The 16350-nt window shown below is 31.5% G+C and overlaps 1 protein-coding gene across 1 annotated transcript; it reads right to left on the reverse strand.

Moving 5' to 3' along the window:
- Nucleotides 1-15: 15 nt before the first annotated feature.
- On the reverse strand, nucleotides 16-16337 carry LOC111697825 (interleukin-1 receptor-associated kinase 4). Its single transcript, XM_023467953.1, has 20 exons — nucleotides 16262-16337; nucleotides 15595-15663; nucleotides 14583-14627; nucleotides 13990-14063; nucleotides 10597-10661; nucleotides 9721-9766; nucleotides 9518-9549; nucleotides 8166-8283; nucleotides 8016-8105; nucleotides 7049-7117; nucleotides 6153-6230; nucleotides 5905-6025; nucleotides 5124-5197; nucleotides 4667-4708; nucleotides 4527-4575; nucleotides 4059-4170; nucleotides 3207-3294; nucleotides 1669-1731; nucleotides 743-824; nucleotides 16-106 (listed from the first exon to the last, which is right to left on the reverse strand). Exons 2-20 carry the CDS (start codon nucleotides 15609-15611, stop codon nucleotides 46-48), a joined length of 1326 nt encoding a protein of 441 aa, XP_023323721.1. The 5' UTR covers nucleotides 15612-15663; nucleotides 16262-16337; the 3' UTR covers nucleotides 16-45.
- Nucleotides 16338-16350: the final 13 nt, after the last annotated feature.

The following is a 16350-nucleotide window of genomic DNA, read 5'->3' on the forward strand; positions in this document are numbered from 1 at the left end:
TTTTAAACAAGTAGGGACAGTATCATCTGTTTTAATAGATTTAACTTACATCAGTAGTTTCAGTTGACATTTCACATCTTCAATTGGTGGTCTTTTCCGTCGGTTCCTAAATATTTTTGGAAACATGTGAAAAAAATAAATTTGCAAGATGAAAAAACTGAAATAAAAGTAAATGCATGTGTTGACAAAACCTTAACTTTTTGGTAAAATTATTGAAATGATGGGAAGCATATTTTAACAATTTATGGCTTAATGATTTCTATAATGATTTAAAATAAAGCTCGGAATAAAACAGTATTTTCATAATTTAAAAATAAGTTTAAAATGTTTATCATTGGATAACTTAAGCCCCAATCAGCCAACAGCATGGATATAAAATTTGAGAAGTACAGGATTTTCATGTGGCTGTTACAAAAGAATAGTTGTATAAAATCAAATAACTTGTATTTATCAATGATGAAAATATGAAAATCATAATTTTTTATTAATTTATTTTATTCATTACAAAATCTTTACATATACAGACTTTGATAATCTTCTTGGGGAAACAAAAGGCAAGTTTATTTCATCCTTATTGATACTTTTTACTCAAAAATTGAATTATAAAATAAAATCCTGAAAAAAATCCCTAAATTCTGAGANAATATGCAGTCTTAATTTTGTTAAGAAAAACAATGAAAACCCAAATTTGACAAAAACAATGAAAAAAAACTCTGGCGTTAATGTTGCATAATTTACTTACAAGTTAAGGCACTGTTGCGCTACCAGAAGTATAGATTTAGGAGATATACTACTAACCTCGGAAAATGCACGGTCCATTAGGTCTACAGAATTTAATATCAAGTACATTATAACAAACAAAATGACAAATATTTTTGAAAAATTAACAGCGGTAGGATCTTTAATAAATATATGCAGAATAAGGGCTACCCTTTCAGAGGGTTTATTTGTTCCATTATTTTTTTAAAACTTGAGAAGAAGATATTTAATCATTTAAGTGTTTTTTTTTTACCTTAATGCCATTAAAAGATAATTGGCCAATAATAAGGTCTAATATATATACTTTACTTGTCTGTTTGTATCCAATAAACACCATAAAGGCTGAACCGATCGAGCCCAAATTTTGTGAAGGATTTCACATAGCCCCAGGGAAAGTTTATGGATGATCAAAATTAAAAAAATTTGACTCAAACATAATTTGATTTTCATTAAATTTTGAAAATCCACAATATCTTTGTATGAAATTCGCTTACTTATTTTATTTTTTTTCTATGATGTATACAAAGAGAAAACGTTCAAAATTGAAATATAAGATAGGCGCAAAGCGTCCTAAAAGCCTAGTCTACATAAATACGTTTCTTGTCTGTCTGTCTGTTTGCTTATATCCAATAAACGTCCAAACGGCTGAACCGATCGCCCAAATTTTGTGTAGGACCTAACATGACCCCAGGGAAAGGCTATGGATGATGAGAACCAGCAACAAAATTCAATTTTCATCAAATTTTGAAAATCCACGCTTTTTAAAATAAAATCCGCAAACTTTTTTGTTTTTGTTTTTACATTGCATACTAAAGAAAATGATCCAATTGAAATAGAAGTTGGGCTGAAAGCCTTGTATTAATACAAAATTTAAAAAAAGAAAATAAGGGGAACTTGACAATATTTTCCCTGAAATATCGTCTTCATCTTCTATATAAGAAACCAGGGATTGGTGGTTGGTCTTACTGTTTCCTAAAAATATATCAAATTTAAGAATAACTAAAAGTTTAAGTAACCAATAACCAATAATATTTCTGTCAATATAATCTCAAAGAAATATAATATTACCAGTAATATCTCTGTCAATACAATATCAAAGCTTGAAAGCAATACAACATTCCCAGTAATATCAATCTCAATACAATATCAAAGAAACACACTATTACCAGTAATATGTCTGCAATACAATCTCATACAAATAAAATATTGCCAGTAATATCTCTGTCAATATAATCTCAAAGAACAACAATATTGCCAGTAATTTCTCTGTCAACAGAATCTCAAAGAAATATAATATTGCCAGTAATATCTATGTCATGACAATCCCAAAGAAACACGATATTGCAGGTAATACCTCTGTCAATACAAAATCAAAGCAATACAAAATTGCCAGTAATATCTCTTTCAATACAATGTCAATTAAATATAAAATTATCGTTAATATCTCTGTCAATACGATCTCAAAGAAATACAATATTGTCAGAAATATCTCTGTCAATACAATCTCAAAGAATTATACAATATTTTTGTTAATATCTCTGTCATAAAATCTCAAAGAAATAAAATATTGCCAGTAATATCTCTGTCAATATAATCTCAAAGCAATGCAATATTACCAGTAATATCTCTATTAATACAATCTCCTCAGAGTAATACAATATTAATAGTAATATATCTATCAATACAATCTCAAAAAGATACTATATTGCCAGTAATATCTCTGTTGTTACAATCTCAAAGTAATACAATATTGGGAGTATTATGTATGTCATTATAATCTCAAAAAAAAATATTGCCAGTAATATCTCTATCAGTACAATCTCAAAGAAAAACAAAATTGCTAGTGGAATTAAATACTTGCTCTAAATGCTAACAGTGCCTATAGAGAGCTGTGGAAACTAACAGTAAAATTAGTACATAAATATTGTACACATTAAACTCTACCCGGGTAGAATCTTAGAGTCTGAAACCTAGTCTTAGACGCCGGGCCGACCTCCTCAGACCCTCTGGTTTTGGAAAAAAATATCAAATTTCACCAAATATATGTAATATGAGCAAAAACCATTAAAATATTTGAGCATTCCTCTCCCCATCCCTTTCTTCAAGCACCCCTCCATATGTCCCAACCCCAGTTTCTATTATTAGTACTAAAACAGAGTCGGGCCGGCGCCCGTTTTTGGGGTCGTGCGGGTCGTTTTCAGACTCTAAAACAGCGTCGCTTGTTCTATGCGGGTACATCCTCAAGAGTACGACATATTTTGTAATATAATATTATTTCGACATGGGTGGAATTTAATGAATTTAATTGATTTAAATTGGTGATTCAGGATTTGAACCGAAGGAAGGAAGTTCAGCAACCTTTCTAATGCATTAATTTCGGTCCCGGCGCTGTTAAACTCATACACAGTAAACATAACAGATCAAACAAAAAGAAGTGTTTAATTTACCTATTGCTGGGATGCTTGTTATGATTTCTAAAAGTACAACTCCAAAACTGTAAACATCCATCTTATCTGATACTTCTCCTCGCATTGCCTACCAAAGGGGCTCCATTATATATATAAAAGTCAAAACGGCTGAACCAATCAGGCCAAATTATATCATGGTATCTTATATAACCAAAGAGAGGTTTCTTACAGGTCAAAATAAAAAAATTGCCTTAAAATGACTGAGATTTTTTTATATTTTATAAAACATCTGCAATATCTGCTGCTTGATTCTCATCTTTAGCAGTACAATATACAAACTCCAAATTAACATTTTAAAAGAGATTTTTTTATTTATAAGTTCCCCTGATGAAAAAAAAGTAAAATTTGTGAAATTATTTTTTATGTTTTTATCTTGAAATCTATTAGCGGGTTAAATAGATGGACCAGCAACAAAAACTAAGAATATTACCATAAAGATGGCTGCTGTCAATTTGATCAGATAAAGCAATATTTCAATATTTAAGACGTGATTCATGAAAAGAATTAATAAAACTTTCAACAAAAATTTTTTTTTCACAAATTAAGTATAGAAAAACCTGTTGAGTACAATCCGACCTTGAAATAAAGAAATAAATGTCATTTACCATAACCAATATAATGTTTTTTTTAGCAACCTTTATTCAAAAGCTTTCTATAAAAACCTTCAAAAATGTAAATTTCGTCTTAATACTGGATAATTTGGAAAAATTGCATTTGTCAGCACATTGCCATTTAAGAACAAGAATTCAAATATATCCTAGATAAAATTAGAAATCATTTTAAAGTTTAGTTATTCTTTAAAATAAGCTTTATAAAATGGGGCCCCCCTGCCTCCGGCGCCATATAAAGTGGTGTACCCATGAGGGTATTGGTTTGATCTACACTTAGACCAAAATCTCCCTCCCCAGTTAACCGAACTAGACCAAAATCACTAATCTTAGGTCTATCAACAAAACAAAATTTTATCAAAAAATCTATTCTCCGGAAATGAGCTATTGATGTAAATAAAACATAATTAGTGTGAATTGATCGAAAAAAAAATCATATTTTTTTAATTTGAAAATAGAAAAATTTGCGCCAAAACTTACATGGTTTCACAAAAAAAATTCGCGAAACATATTTTTCACAAATTTTTTTTGTGATAATTACTATGCAGAGTTTTTTTCTAAGTGCACGCCCCCGCCTCCCCCTGCCAAAATCTAAAAATACTTTTTCAAGTGTTACACAAATAAATATCTTATAAATTTTTTTAAAATATCGTTTCGTGCATTTTTATTTTTGTTTTAAGTTTTGTTTTTCCTGAGATCAGAGTCAAGAAGAATATTTTCCGGTTTAACATCTCGATGCACTAAAAAATAGATTTCTTTTATCATTCTTAAAAAAATTTATAGTTTTTATAATTTTTATATACAAAAATGTTCAATCAATTAGAAAGTTACCTAATACTTTGCTGTGTGAATGATTATGAAGATAGCTTAACCCTGCATAAACAGCCATTCAAAATTTTACATCCCAAAGAATATTAAACAATTTAGTTGTACTAAATGTCCCAAATCATCATTGGTTCGATCAATTTACAATTTTGATTAAATACCACATTTATTTTGATTTGTACATTTTTTTTTATTTCTTTGTACAGTGAGACCCAAAAACTGTGGAATAGGAAGACGACAGTTAGACTAAAGCTATGATTTTAAATAGTGCAATTAATACAAAACACAACAATTGTGAGCAGAACCATTCAAGTTCAAGCTGCAATTAAAACTTTTTGATTAATCAAATACACATGAGATTGCTTAAATATCGCCTTCCTATGCCATAGTTTGATAGGTCACATTGTAAATATGGAAATGATGTTGGATTTCTATTTGTTTGGTAAAATATTTGCTATTTCTCCTTCAGCTGCTCCCACCGCTATGCTTAATCGTTGAACTGCTGTCAAATACTTAGCGGATCCTCCTGGCTCTAATCTAAATAAAATTCATGATCCTTCGTGCCCTTCCTCTTCATAATTGACTGTACGATTTGTCTTCCAATATAGAACAGTTCACAGTACAGAACAGATTACCTAGTTCAGTACAGTTGACCTCGTACAGAACAATTCACAGTACAGTACAGATAACATAGTACAGTACATTTCACCTAGTACAGAACAGTTCACAGTAAAGTACAATTTACCTAGTGCAGTACAGTTTATCTAGTACAGTACAGTTTACCTAGTACATATCAGATTACCTAGTACAGTACATTTTACCTAATACAGTACCTAGTACTGTACAGATTACCTAGTACTGTACAGATTACCTAGTACAGTACAGTTTACCTAAGGCGGTAGGCGAATATAACAATAAAATGAAGATGACATTTTTATTTTAGTTTTTAATTGTTTACACGCTTTTTTCGAATTTCATGTTTACAAGCAGTTAATGAGAAGCTTTTTAATTGACAGCTTTTCTCTGTTTCCATGGTTTTGTGTATCCATGCTGTTTAAAAGCTTTATGTAAATCAAAGTTAAACTCGAAAGTCTTCTTCACAATATCGATAAAACCGCCTATCACCGTAGTACAGTACAGTTTACCTACATAGTACAGTGCAGTTTACCTAATACAGTACAGTTTACCTAGTACAGTACAGTTTACCTAGTACAGTACAGCTTACCTAATACAGCACATTTTACCTAAGCCTGTCTCCAAGATTTCCATTTGCCATGTACTCGTACACTAGACAGAGCTCAGGTCCGTCGTTGCAGTACGCCAATAGTTGAAGGAGGTTCACATGCTGTACATACCGCATACATTCTAAAAACAATCAGAGTGCAACCCAAAAGTTGTGCAAGATAATAAAAAATAAAAAATAAAAAAAGAATCAAGATTAAAAAGCTTACAAATTAGCTTCCAAAGCCTTTCTCCTGGATTTTGAACTGACCTATTTCAGTTCCAAACTGTGAATCAATTCTAACTGATCCCTTCATCATTCTCTTCACAGCAACCTCACCCTCGATACCTATAATCATACATACTAATGAAACTATTGATACAATTGATACTATTGATACTATTGATACTAACGATACTAATGATACTAACAATGCTAACGATACTAACAATACTAATTATACTAATGATACTAATGATACTAACGATACTAACGATACTAACGATACTAACCATACTAACCATACTAACCATACTAACCATACTAATGATACTAACGATACTAACGATACTAACGATACTAACGATACTAACAATAGTAATGATACTAATAATACTAACAATACTAACAACACTTACGATACTAACAACACTGACAATACTAACAATACTAACGACACTTACGATACTAACAATACTAACTATACTAATGATACTAACAATACTAGCGATACTAACAATACTAATTATACTAACAATACTAACATTACGAACAATACTTACAATACTAATGATGCTTACAATACTTACGATACTAACGATACGAACAATTCTTACAAAATGTATGCTACTTATGATACCTACATTACTTGAGATACTATTGATACTTCTGATACTTATGATACTAATGATACTACTGATATGATACTAATAATACTAAATGATACTAATGAGTAATTATCATGATAATAATGATTACAGAAGAAAAATCTTATGATAATAATGAATACAGAAGAAAAATCTTAACATTTATTAATTTTATCATTATGATCTTTTTGCTTTTTCCACATGGATCCCCAGTTACATAAAAAATAACTACCAAAAAAACAGGGGCTCTCGTATATGCCATCCCATCCCAGCCCCTCCACCAGGCCCCTTTAAACTCACCTAGTTGGCCGTTCATTCTGCCTTTATTTACAATACCAAAAGAACCTTCTCCTATCTTTGTGCCTCCCTCTAAATAATAAGAAAACATATTGTTTTAATGAAACATCTAATAAAGAGATATAAATATATAAATTAGTTTCTTGTAATTTAATTGTAAACTAAATATTGTGACCCAATCTTATACCAGTATATTGTGACCCAATCTTATACCAGTATATTGTGACCCAATCTTATACCAGTATATTGTGACCCAATCTTTGACCAATTCATTGTGAACCAACCTCATACCAATTTATTGTGAACCAATCTTATACCAGTTTATTGTAAACCAATCTTATACCAATTTATTGTAAACCTTTCTTATACCATCAGTTTATTGTGAACCAATCTTAAACCAGTTAATTGTGAACCAATCTTATACCAGTTTTTTGCAAACCAATCTTAAACCAGTTTATTGTGAACCAATCTTAAACCAGTTTATTGTGTACATAGCAGAACTGGTTTTATTCTTTACAGGCCTGAAACTGGTTTATTATATACAGATCTGAATCCGGTTTATTGTGTACAGACCTGAAACCGGTTTATTGTGGACAGACCTAAAATTGGGTTATTCTATACACACCTAAAACCAGTTTATACTCTACTGACCTGAAACCGGTTCAGTTACAGACCTGTTAGCGGTTTATTGTGTACAAAACTGAAACCAGTTAATTGTGTGCATACCTGAAACTGGTTTATTGTGTACACTGAAACCTGTTTACTATGTACAGACCTAAAACCAGTTTATCGTGAACAGACCTGAAACCGGTTTATTCTATAAAGACAAGAAACCAGTTCACTGTGTACAGACCTAAAAGTCTGAAACCTATTTATTGTGTAGTATTAATATAAATGAAACTGGTTTAGTGTACAGACCTGAAACCTGTTTATTGTGTGCAAACCTGCAACCCGTTAATCGTGTGCATACCTGAAACCGGTTTATCTGAGAATGATTCTGTTATCTGGTGAAGAAAGCTGTAGGTCAGCCTAGGCAAGTCGGTGGACAAGGAAACAGGACCTAAAGTTAACAATTTAAAAAAATTTCATAAATTGAGATTATTAAACTAAGAAAATTTACCTGACTCTTCCAGAACTGGTTCGTTCTTAGAATCATCTGTAAGCTCATCACGTGAGAGTTTATCTGAACTCTCAGATTCTTTAGAAATATTATCTGAAGAGCAGAATTTTGTAGCATCCTGAAGAGAATTGATTTAACTAGCTGAAAATCCAAGGAAAATCAAATACAAATTTTAGTCTTTTTTTCAGGACCTAGAAGGTCAAATGAGTCCAGAGCTGGGAACTTTTGTGTTGGATACTCATCATCTTGATTGCTTGATCTCGAAATCCACATGTGCACTTTTAATTTCAGGATCAGTGCTTAATCTCTTTATTTCCACGCTAAAAAAGTTCCCAGCTCTGGGTCCAGGAGGTAAAAAGAGTTTCCAGCCCTGGTGGTCTAATAAGTTGAATTTTCAACGACTATGCGCTCATTTAAATCCAGGACCAAAAAGTAAAACATAGATCAATCACAGTGGGTCATATGAGTATACTCATCGGAAGATAAAGGTTATCGGAGTTCAGAGCCAAGAAGATCAAGTCCAATTATTCCCAGGTAAGTCCAAATCTAAGGTTTTCTCCTCTTATAATTATTTAATTTTTATTTTGCATTTTTTATACATATAATTGATAATATTATTACATTAATCAATTTATAGTCCGTATTACGTCACCAGTACTTCTGCCAATAACAGTGCAGTATACTGGTCACGTGTTTCGTCTATACCAAGTGACAAGGATACTGCACTGTCATTGGCTGAAGTTATTGTGACGTAATACGAACTATACCCACTATATGTAATAATATTATCAATTATATCTATTAAAAATGCAAAATGGAATATAAAAAAAATATTATATGAGCAAACCTGAGATTCTCAGACTCCTGTAGGATATAATAGTTTTCAGATTGGTTGTGTAATTGTTGAATATGATCTGTTTAATGCTACAAATTTTATACAAAATCGGACATATGTCCTTTTTGGTATAATTTTGACACAGTTTTATGTAAATTTCTCAAGACAGAAACATAAGATAGATGTCTTACAGGTATCGTTCAAAACCTGAGATTCTCAGGTTTTAACCTATACCCCATTTCATTTTTCCTTTACACTCCCTTTAAGTGCTATTGAGAGGCTATTCTGAAATCTCCGTCAGGGAGTGCAAAGGCCCCCCCCCCAGTATCCGCCCATGACACAGTTTAACAGCATTGGGAGACTAATGAAGAGGGAATCCAATATGGACGTTTAATATGTTTGAAAATGCACCAATTTAAATTGAAAAATCCACGAAAACTTTCGTTAAAATTGTTATTAAAAATTGAGGCCTATTTTTATTTATAATTTTTTGTTTATTTTTAAAATTAAATCAATCCTTTGTTGTTTGACTTCTGCACTCAGACAAATCTAAAATAAAAATTTTTGATAAAGTGTGTGCAACTAAACAAAATGCTTGAAAGACGACTTCTGTAATAAAAAAATGCCAAAAATGTTTGACGTTTGGACAAATTTCAGCAAATTCAGGTTCACAAATACAGATCAAAATTTAATTTTAATTGTTTGACAAAAAATGTTTACCTACTCCTATCCCGTTGAGTATCTCAGTATTCACATAATGCAAAGCCTGAGTAATAAAAATAGGTAAAATATCTAAAAAATTAATTGCATTGATTTTCCTAAACGAAATAGTCAGAAGTGAGATCTTCAATTCCCCTCCCCCCCCCCCCCATTAAATCTATGTCTGTCTGTTTGTTTGTATCCAATAAACGTCAAAACGGCTGAACCGATCGGGCCCGAATTTTTTGTGGGACATCACGTGACCACAGGGAAGGTTTATGAATGATAAAAATTTAAAAAAATGTGTTTTAAAGGTTTTTAATTTTGTAAAAAAAATTTAAATTCTTGAAAATCCACGGATTTTTTTTTAAAAATCCGCCAAATTTTTTTCTTCTTTGTTTTAAAATGTAAACAAAAGAACATGTTCACAATTTAAATAGAAGATGAGCGCGAAGCGCCCTAAAAGCCTAGTTCGATCAAAATTTACATAACTATTCTATTATATTCAAGGTATATTGACCTGTAGATTGCATAGACACGCTTAACATTAACTAACAAGATTTTGGTAAAAATAAACATTTTGTATAATTATGCCTGATGCTAGGAAATGTTGAATTTAAGATTTTATGAGGAAAAATATATTACATAATTATTAATTAAGAATAATTTGTAAATTTGTTATAGATGTATGGAATGGATATTCCTAATTCACAACATTTTAAGTTGGAAAATAAGATATTGAAATTAAAAAATATGTCGTTTATAAAGATGCATTTATATTTTATAATGCGACTTTCCCTTTAAAACCTTAAAAAAGCCTGCAACTTAACTTTTTAATGTTTCAACTTCAGTGTGGGGAAGGGGGGTATTGGAAATTCAAATCCCTAAAATTATCACCTGATTAAATTGAGCTGAGGTCTGTAGAATACAAATAAAATCATGAAGTCTCGGACGAACTCGCCCTTAGAGTATGGACCAATTTTAAATTTGAAGTTGTAAAGGCGTTGGGACATTTAATAGAAAGACATTTCATAGATAGGACATTTCATAGACAGAGAAGATTTTCCTTTTTTATCTACAAAATTCTTTTTTTCTTAGACAAGGGATAATGTAAATACAGTGCTCCCCATATATAATACATTGATACAACGAAAAAATTAAAAAAATCATTTCTTTAAGAATTTAAAATTCAACTTTTTGATCTGTGAAAACCTTTCTGTCTATTTAAAAGTTTCCCTTCACTAACAGTTTTTTTGCTCGAGTGAACTATCAAAAATCCACAACACAAAATTGGAAAAACTTCACATGGCCTATACGTGATAAGATAGAAGATAAACCATGGAAAAAGACATTTCATGAACTGGTTAGATTTTTCATAGAAAAATAAAATAAATTAAATTAAAACTAAAATATAAAGATGACAAGAAAGGAAAAAAAGATCATTTGTAAAAAAATCTTCTTTGCCTATGGAAAATCTTTTCTGTCTATGAAATGTCTTAACGCCGTTTTAAATTGCATAAGGGGTGAGGAGGGTGGAGGGGAAAGTATATGAAATATTTTCTTTAAAATCCGATTTCATCATCGATCATCAAATATCATCTTTTTTATTTGATAAATAAAAGAAAAAATAGTTATGCAAGTCACCCCCCCCAGCGGGAATAGGGTTAAACTAGATGGATATTCAGCTCTGCAGAACAGAAACTAAAATCTCATTTTATTTTCTTTGAATGATTATTGGATTAATAAAAATCATCTAAACGCAATACTTTTAGAATATTTCCAAATAACAGATTTGAATAAGTTGTTTCAAAATCAATAATCCTATTCCCAGAAAATAATAGTAATCTTTATCTATTTTTCATTAAAGAAGCAAAGAAGTAATGGTTCTCATCTAATGTTTGTATAAATAGAAGATTCGAGAAGTAATTCGAAATAAAATATCTATTCATGTATATCGCTAACATCCAACAAAATTGATGGTTTGGATGACCGCCATTGATATAAGTGTCAAAATATATGACCTCCAATGATTGAGTGTCAAAATATATGACCGCCATTGATATCATCGTCAAAATATATGACCCCCATTGATATGAGCATCAAAATATATGACCCCCATTGATATGGGTGTCAAAGTACATGACTGCCATTGATATGAGCGTCAAAATATATGACCACCATTGATATGAGCGTGAAAATATATGACCTCCATTGATATGAGCATCAAAATATTTGACCCCCATTGATATGAGCATCAAAATATATAAATAAAATAAAAGAAAAGAAAAGATTGTGGTAGACCCCAAATGTGGCTAGTCTATCAACCTGGTGAAGATTGTGTCAAGGGGTGTCATGCAGAAGCTAGTAAAGACATGCCTCTCTTCAAGTTGAGAACATTACCCACAGCCATATCCTGTAAGCTTCTCTTGAACAACCTCTTGGGCCATTGAACATATGGCTCCTCACCGCTATTTTAAGGGCTTTTACTTGGACAGCCCACTTGTCAAGCAGAGACCTCATCACACCATAAAACACTGATTTTAGGATTTGGTCTTTCTTCTGTTCTGTATCTCCTAGGCGTAGTTTCCTAGCTTTATATTGACCCTATCCTTCACTGGCATTAGCCCTGCATTTAAGGCTCCTGCTACCCTAGCTGATGCCTTTGGAGTTGTAGGATATACCTGGCAACTATGTACTGAATCCTGTCCAGCTTCTCCAGTACTCCCTTTGAGAGCATCATGGCTTCTGTACCAAATTAGATTGCAGGTACTAAACATCTCTCCCATAATTGTTCTTTGTTGAAAATCTGCACTTCAGATATATCCACAAGTTATTTATTTTGGTGGTTAGTCACTTGAACTAGCGTCATCAGAACAATCAATTTTTTCACTTTTGTTCATATTGACATGTTTAGATTAAGTTTTGCTTTCTAGTTTTTTGTTTTGTTTTAAGATTATAATGTTTTACTATTTGCAATTGAATTTTTTATGTCATCATTTTAAGCAAATAAATTGCAATCCAAATGATCTCCTATATACTGCTGGTGGCCCTTGTGATGTAATCTTTATTCTATTTACTACATTTGAAAGCAAACATGTTAGAACAAAATTGTCTAAATATTCAATAGCAACAGTAGGTCGGACATTTTAGCATCTTATCATAAAAATTCTAGCAGTAAAGATTAAATGCTGTTGTGCTTATACCAGTGCAGATTAAGGTTTGAAAAATATTTGCATGGTGACTAGCATAGTTGTGGGCAACGGACACCAAGCCTGGACCATCAGAATCCTCCTTCGAAGTTGTCTAAACTGTTGGTAAGGAAAACCATCTTCTCTGCTGTAAGCTTTATATCGATGCATGTGCAGAACCAGTTGAATGTTTGTAGCATCTTCTCTATCCCTCTTCTCCTGGAACATGAGATCAACACCAAGTCGTCAGCAAAAATCCGAGATATTCTGGCCTTTAAAATTGATTCCATCCTTCACATCATCAATTACGTAACCTAAACTTTGATAAATAAAGTGCAAACAGTATACATTAGTTCTCTATGTACTCCAGAACTCATCAGCTTACTCCAGGACTCATCAGCTTACTCCAGGACTCATCAGCTTACTCCAGGATTTATCCTTACTCTAGGATACATCCTTACTCCAGGATTCATCCTTACTCCAAGATTCATCTTTATTCCAGGATTCCTCCAATTACTCCATTATTTATGCTTACTCAAGGATTCGCCCTACTTCTGGAATCATTCTTACTCCAGGATTAATCCTTACTCCAGGATTCATTCTTACTCCAGGATTCATCTTTGCTCCAGGATTTATCCTTGCCCCAAGACACCCCTTCCCTTTAAATGTGCAAGGTTTTGTGTTTTTTATTCTATATTAAATCTACCCACGGGGCTGGTGGTCAGACCACTAGTCTTAGGATAGCAACCTGAAAATGTTCTTTTAACAAATTCATGATTCAACTGGAACAGATATTAAACTGTGGAATCATTGCAAACATACTTCTAACAAATTTAAAGACTATTGACATAAACTTCAACAATTTTATTATGTTTAATTCATCTTGTATCCTTAGATGCTGGCCCTGAAGAATCGAGTCCATCAGTATTCTCTAAGAACGAGGCAGCACTTACATTAAAGCTAAAGTAGGCCTCGTGTAATCCAGTTTCCATTTATATGACATCAATATGAGTGTTAAAATATATGACAGCCATTGATATGAGCATCAAAGTATATGACCGCCATTGAATATAAATAGAAAATAATCTTTAATCCAATATTCCTGAGGTTCCCCATTCTTCCAGTAAAATATCAAACGGGCTCTTTCTCAGTCTTACACTTGCATTCTCAATAATCCTAAATAATTTATGCAAATTTTGTTAATAATTAAATTAATGAAATGTAATTAATTGATTAATGTGATTGATGTGATTGATTTGATAAATGTACTTATTGTAATTGATATAATTGATTATTAATTAGCATTGTATAAATGATTAAATGTATTAAAATAAATTTATGACATTAAAGATATTAAATCTACAATTCCAGGGTACACCGGTACAAGGTAACCTACAAAGTATGAGACAGTAAAAACGACTTGAAACTCTTATGTTATGGAGATTCAAAGGTTAAATTAAGTCTTTTCCATTAGATAAAGTCTTTTAATGGCTTATTTAATGATTTGTTTAAAAAAAGTTTATAGTTGCAGAGAATCTTTAAACTTCCGTACAGTCGTCACTGAAATCTCATTCTTTGTGGGTAACCCTGTATTTGGCGTATAGTCATGATGCTAACATTATTAATATTGCAATTTTTTTCTAAAATACGACATTATTTTATGCTTTTAGCAACCCACTCTTAAATAAATCTTACTTTATATGCTCCATAGAATACTTAGAACCAGTATCAGAAGAAGACCTATTAAGGATAAATTCAGGTTTTTCAATCTAAATACATTTGCTTAAAAATAGACAATCATATTAGCAAATATAAACCTCGTATTCACTATTTAATCTTGGAGGATTCAATTTATAAAAGGAAATAATATATTCATTTTTATTTTTTCGAAAAATTAAGAATTATTTCCATATATGTCAGTAAGTTCTGTGCAAAGCGCTAACCAATACTGTTATGTTTTTTTTCGGGGATTTTGGTCTTTTAGGGAGTTACATTTTTTGTGAAAGTTTCATAAATTGATGTATGGTTTTTACGATTTATCAAATTAATTCATGAAATTCTGTATATCACTCCATTTGCATTTTTTTAAATTTAAAGTGATCTTATTTTATGTGACAAAAAAAAATTTAATTATTTAATTCAAAATTAGGAAATCTTTATCTTGGAATATTTTAGTGCCTTTCGGTAAAGATTTGCGTGTAGAAAAATTAATAACGATTATTAAATATTCATATTATAACTAAACCAGGGAATAAAACCCATGAAAGGAATATGAAAACTTTACCTGGGAATAGAACCCATGAAAGGAATATTAAAACTATACTTGGGAATAGAACCCATGAAAGGAAAAATATTAAAACTATACCTGTCAATAGAACCCATGAGAGGAATATTAAAATATACCTGGGAATAGAACCCATGAAAGGAATATTAAAATATACCTGGGAATAGAACCCATGAAAGGAACATTAAAATATACCTGAGAATAGAACCCATGAAAGGAATATTAAAATATACCTGGGAATAGAACCCCTGAAAGGAATATTAAAATATACCTGGGAATAGAACCCATGAAAGGAACATTAAAATATACCTGGGAATAGAACCCATGAAAGGAATATTAAAATATACCTGGAAATAAAACCCATGAAAGGAATATTAAAATATACCTGGGAATAGAACCCATGAAAGAAATATTAAAATATACCTGGGAATAGAACCCATGAAAGGAATCCATAGATTGTCTGAAGCTGTAAATATGTCAGATAAGCCGGCTCTAAACAACCAAAACGATATTCAGAATATTATTTCATACTAGCTTGGAAACATAGCGTTACATAGGGTACTCACTACTCATAGTTACTCCCGCCGTATACCCGCAGTTAGACGATTTTTACCGAGAAACTAATTGTTCTTAATTAGAGTCAACCAACTCAATTTAGAACCACAAAACCAAGCTAAGAATATTCCCGTGGTTCTCCCGAAGTCCCCAATCAAAATTTGAGAGAAACCAGGAATTCCCGAGATATGATCGGACGAACAGAGATTACCAACTTTATATATATAGATATTCAAATGCCGGGACGTCTAAGCACACTTGAAAGAAAGAAAATATTAGATTCCCTTGCAAAAAAGTATTTACATGTCACCACCAGTCAAAAAGCTGGATGCCTGGTTTAACAGCGCAGGCAGGGGTGTATATTTTCTTGATTCTAGGGTTTGGCGGGAGGAAAAAGTTTTGGATAAATAAATCCAAAAAATATATAGAATTTATACAAAGTAAATATAAGAATTCTAATGCGAGTTTTAAAAAATTTTGATGAAAAATACCATCATGTAAGGATTGTTTTTCTAAATCTATATTGAATGGCTTCCTGTGATGCGGTTTCAAAAATCTTAATTCAGAATTTATAATTTCTTCACAATCAAAAACATCTTCGGATAAATGCATAATCTGAAATAA

Source organism: Eurytemora carolleeae, unplaced genomic scaffold (genome assembly GCF_000591075.1).
Source record: "Eurytemora carolleeae unplaced genomic scaffold, Eaff_2.0 scaffold135, whole genome shotgun sequence".
In the NCBI taxonomy this organism is placed as follows: Eukaryota; Metazoa; Arthropoda; class Copepoda; order Calanoida; family Temoridae; genus Eurytemora; species Eurytemora carolleeae.